Raw genomic sequence first — 5,040 nt, forward strand, 5'->3', positions numbered from 1 at the left:
GTCAAAATAAACGGGGGAAAAAAAGAGAGGAAGAAGAAACATCAATGAAACCATACTACTCATGGGAGAAACCCTAGTCATCACTGGAAAAGTAGTTCCGCTTTCAATGGTGTTCCAAACCCTCTCTCAAGTTAATCAATGATTTTGACCTCATGGAATATCAGAGGCTTAAATAGTAAAGGAAAATAGAGATATCTACCAGCACGACTCAAACAAGACAAACCTCAGATCATGCTTCTCCAAGAAACCAAAATCCCAGGACAGAAAATGGAGGAAATCCTAAATAAAATAAAACCAAGATACGAACATGTAGACCCCAAAGGCAGTGTAGGAGGAATAGCTATCCTCTGGAACCCAGCTGAAGTCCTCGCTGACTGGTGGATAGGAATGCCAAGAATCCTCACCGGGCGATTCAGACTAATAGGACAAAGTGAATGGATTGCAATCTCAGCTGTCTATGGGCCCCACACCTGTGCAGACAGAGACCTGTTCCTCACTCAGCTGACTAAGCTCCGAAGTTTACACCAGGAACAGAGATGGATCCTGGCTGGAGACTTCAACTTAATTGCTTCTCGAGAAGAGAAAAAAGGCGGAATAAGCAGGGAAGACACAAAAATGGAAAGATTAAGAGAAGTGCAGACAGAATTAAGAGTAGTGGATATCCCAACCATCAACGGAAAATACACATGGAACAACAGAAGAGGCGATTCCAAACAGATTGCTTCAAGACTGGACAGATTCCTCATCTCAGAACACATAATTGAGTTGGATATCTTCTATGAAGCCTCTATCCTACCCTCAGCAGGGTTGGATCACTGGCCAATAAAGCTGGAAATAGCATTAAATAATCAGAGCAAAAGGAGACCCTTTCGGTTCGAGTCCTTTTGGCTCTGAGCCCCTGACTTCCTAGACAAAGTAAGAGGCTGGTGGCAGGATAGCAAAAGTGGAAAGGAGGGCCTCAGCAAAATGCGCTCATTTCAACAAAGGCTCAAAGAAATTAAAAGAAAAATTAAAAATGTTGAACAAAGAAGAATTTGGCAATATCCAGTAGGAGCAGGGCAAACTCCAAGCCAAAATGGAAAGAATCCAGCAGCAAATCATCTTGGACAACCGAAGTCAGGCTCTGGCAGAGGAGGAAGGTAGAGTAATCACCCAATTAGAGGAAAGGAGAAAACAAGAGGAAATCCTGTGGAAACAAAAATCCTGAATCTAATGGCTCAATGAAGGCGACAAAAACTCCAAATTCTTCCACAAAGCCATGATAAATCACCGCCAACACAACAGAATATTCTCCTTGAAGGACAAGGAAGGAAACAGAGTGCCTCAGCAAGATGAAATTGAACATCTTTTGGTGGAGCATTTCAAAGGTATTCTCTCTAAACCTAATATCAACGGAGCCGAGGACATTGACAAAATCAGCTACCATATTCCCAAGAAAGTCTCTAGAGATCAAAACCTGGCCCTTGTTCGGATAATCTCCAAGGATGAACTGGAGGAAGCAATAAACAAAATGGCTAAAAATAAGGCCGCAGGACTTGATGGATTCACCATTGAATTCTATCAGGCCACTTGGAGCTTCATAGGAAATGATCTACTTGATCTAGTGGGGGAATCCAGATGCTCCAAATGCATGCACCAAGGTTTGAACGCCACCTTCCTGGTGTTAATTCCAAAGTCTGGCTACTCATATGAACCGCAGGGTTTTAGGCCCATCTCCCTATGTAATGTGGTTTACAAAATCCTTGCAACTATCATTTTCAACAGGCTTAAGCCTATCCTACCGGATCTCATTTCCCTAGAGCAAATTGGCTTTGTCCAAGGAAGGCAGATCACGGATGGCATTAGAGTCGCCCAGGAAGTGATCCATTCCCTGAAAAGCTCCTGAGCCCCAGGCATGCTTATCAAACTGGATCTGGCCAAGGCGTTTGACAGGCTTAGCTGGACCTATCTGGAAGGTATCCTAAAAGCCTATGGGTTTGATCAACGATGGATAAAGTGGATCCTGTCTATGGTTAGCTCCCCTGTCTTGTCAATTCTCCTAAATGGCTCCCCCTCTGAAGCTTTCATGCCTTCTCGTGGGCTAAGGCAGGGAGACCCCCTGTCTCCTTTCCTCTTCATCCTGGCTGCAGACGGCCTAGGCAGACTGGTTAAGGTTCAGGTTTCCAAAGAACAGATAAAAGGCCTCCGCATCTGTGGAGAGGGTATTCTGGTCTCCCACCAGCAGTTTGTGGATGACGTAATGCTTTACGGTCAGGCCACCCTAAAGGAGGCCCAAAGAATTATCAAATCCCTATCTCAATTTAGCAGAGCCTCCGGGATGGAAATAAATAAAGATAAATCGGAAGTGTTCTTCTTCAACACCTCCTTGGCAGTCCAAAGGTTCCTGGCTCGTACTCTAGGCTTCAACAGAGGATCCTTCCCCTCCAAATACCTGGGAATCATGTTAAATGAGCACCAATTCCGGTCGACCAACTGAAATCTGCTAATCAAGAAAATCTGCAATAGAATGGAGAACTGGACCCACCGCTCACTAAATGCCCCAAGTCGGGTAACCTTATTGAAATCTGTTTTGCAGGCCATCCCAAACTACCAGCTCTCTTGCCAAGCAATTCCTAAGGCTGCGAGCCAAAAGCTGGTCTCCCTGTTCAAAAATTTCCTCTGGCAAGGGACTAGCAAAACTAGAAAGTGGGCCCTTATCTCATGGGAGTGGCTCTGCCGGCACCCTAAAGATGGCGGTCTTGGACTTCGCGACCCCTTCGTCCTCAATCAAGTAATGGGCGCGAAGCTCTGGTGGCGGTGGCTTCAGGGGGCCCTGACCTGTGGAAGATACTCTGGGAAAGAAAATACGACGAGACAGGGGAAATTGAAGACAAACTGAGAAGCACGACAGAGACCAGAGGTTATGCAATATGGAACCTGGCTAGAGGCAACAAGGATCTGATAAGGGAGCACAGTTTCTAGGAAATCCGGGAAGGAGACAAAGCCAGATTCTGGGAGGAATCCTGGCAGCAAAGAGACCGTCTCATTCAAAAAGACAACCTCCATGCCATCCTTACCTTTTCGACCCATTCAAGAGCTTCAACTGTTGGCAACTTCTGGAAGCCTGATGATGCAGGATACCGGCGAAATTGGAAATTTAAAGAAGACTGGGCAGGAGCACCAGAAACCGACAGATGGCAGGATTACTATACAGAGATGGCTTCTCGAAAAATAGCAAAGAAAATGGGGTCTGACATTCTCAGGTGGGGCAAACGCATACAAGGAAATTTCACTACAGCAGAAGCCTACCACCTTCATAACAACATCAACCTTCATACAGAAAACAATCAAGGGAAAAATCTTTGGGAAATTAAGCATTGGCCTTGTTAGCGCTTGAAATTTCACCTCAGGCTGAGAAAGGTAAACGTCAAGGCAACATCAAACCACTTAGCCTCGTAGCTAGCCCTACGGGGCAGGAGAGGGCTCTCTCCGGTCTATCTCGGTCAAAATCTTCAATGGGCGAGATAACCAATAGAGTAACACTGATTTTAGGCTAGTAAACTGATCAAAAGGGGTTGATTTGGGATTTTTAGGGTTTTTGGTGGCAAATTGGGGAGATGGCAATTTTGGGTGCGGGGATTGGACACAGTTTCTGCAGGGGTTCTTTGGGGTGAGGTAGGAGACAATATTGATGCCTTTGATAGAGGTGGATGGATGAGAATGACAGGTGAGGAGCTAAGGAGAGCAAGCAATAACCTTGAATTCCCCTTAAACAGTAGAAAACATTGATATTAAGAAAACTTAAAAGCAGAGCATGACAGTCATGAGTTCTACTTTAACACTTCATTTTCCTAATGTGCAGAAGGAAAAGTAAGGAAATGATTCACATAACACACTTACAAGTACAAAGAGAAACACACCATCAACACATGTGTCCACAAGAATCCCAAAGAGGACTGCAAAACCCTGGTCTTCCTTTGCCAAAAATTGCAGAGATACAGTGAATAATACAATAATAGCTTCTCCCTCAAGAGTCCAACCATGAAAATGAGCAAGAGAGTACATAATATAGGCCATCTAACATCTTTCCCTGCCTCTAGGGGTCGAGCTCATCCTTCTAGGAGCTGTTTCAACCAATTCTAAACTAAGCACTGAAAACTAGGAAGTCAAAACAACTTGCCTCTATAAGCTAGGAAACCAATTCATTCGTTAAATGCAAGTTATTTCATGAATGAATCTTCTAGAATAGGTAAATAAGTGTCACATCAAAATGAAAATACATAAATTACATCAACGAGGGTGAAAAATCCCATCAAAAGTCAAAACTAGTAAAAGCTGGGCGAATCCATGAGCTGTAAGTGAAAAATTGTGAAATTTGCCTGAAGGGTTGCGCGCCAAATCCTGACGGGTTGCGCGCATTTGAAAGCACTTTTGGGGCACATTCAGGTGTCCAAATGAGGCAAGAGTAGGCTTGTTCGAAAGGGTTGTGAATCTACTTTCCAACCCAACTAGAATTTCTGAATTTGGTTGTCATTTGCCCCTCCAAAATTGCAATCTCCCAAGACTGCTTTCTGTGTGTCAAAAATGTGGCAGAAAGTCATTTTTTGCTTGTTTTTTGACTTTCAGGAGGCCCAAAACTTCATAAAATCTCTTGGCAATGGGTGAGCATGTGTAAATTTTCATGCCAAATCCAGAAATGCTGAGTTTTTTGAAAATAGAGTTGCCAAGTGAAAGGGTCGCGCGGGGGGTGAGACCCGTCAAGCGGAAAAACCTGTTTTTTGCCTAAAAATAAAAAATCACCCAAAATGCTCAAAATTTCTTGGAATTTGTGTTGGGGCTGAAATATTTAGTGCCATGCTCCTTCAAGGAAGCTTCGGCCAAGATATGGAGGGGATCGGGCCTTTTTCTCCGTTGTTGTGCTTTGGCCAACCGCCTTTGGAGCACTTTCATCTTCGCCTTGCACACGTGCATCCGTGCCCAATAATGGTTCTTCATGTTTCTAAGAAATTTTTTATCTTGGTTGGCCTTGGCCAACAGCCTCTCCAAATGGGCATTGAGCCG

The 5,040-nt window shown here is 44.3% G+C and overlaps 1 protein-coding gene across 1 annotated transcript; it reads left to right on the top strand.

The window, feature by feature from the left end:
• The first annotated feature begins 267 nt into the window (after window positions 1–267).
• Window positions 268–894, top strand: LOC149182356 (uncharacterized). The gene has a single exon (XM_089414534.1). It carries the CDS (start codon window positions 268–270, stop codon window positions 892–894), a length of 627 nt encoding a protein of 208 aa, XP_089270660.1.
• The last annotated feature ends 4,146 nt before the right edge of the window (window positions 895–5,040 follow it).

This window comes from Pinus tabuliformis, chromosome 3_2, assembly GCF_031772625.1.
Source record: "Pinus tabuliformis cultivar Carrire ecotype Pingquan chromosome 3_2, CPIR1, whole genome shotgun sequence".
Classification (NCBI taxonomy): domain Eukaryota; kingdom Viridiplantae; phylum Streptophyta; class Pinopsida; order Pinales; family Pinaceae; genus Pinus; species Pinus tabuliformis.

What these genes read in the sequence shown, in the direction of transcription:
- LOC149182356 (XM_089414534.1), top strand. Translation starts at nt 268, where the DNA reads ATGGAGGAAATCCTAAATAAAATAAAACCAAGATACGAACATGTAGAC.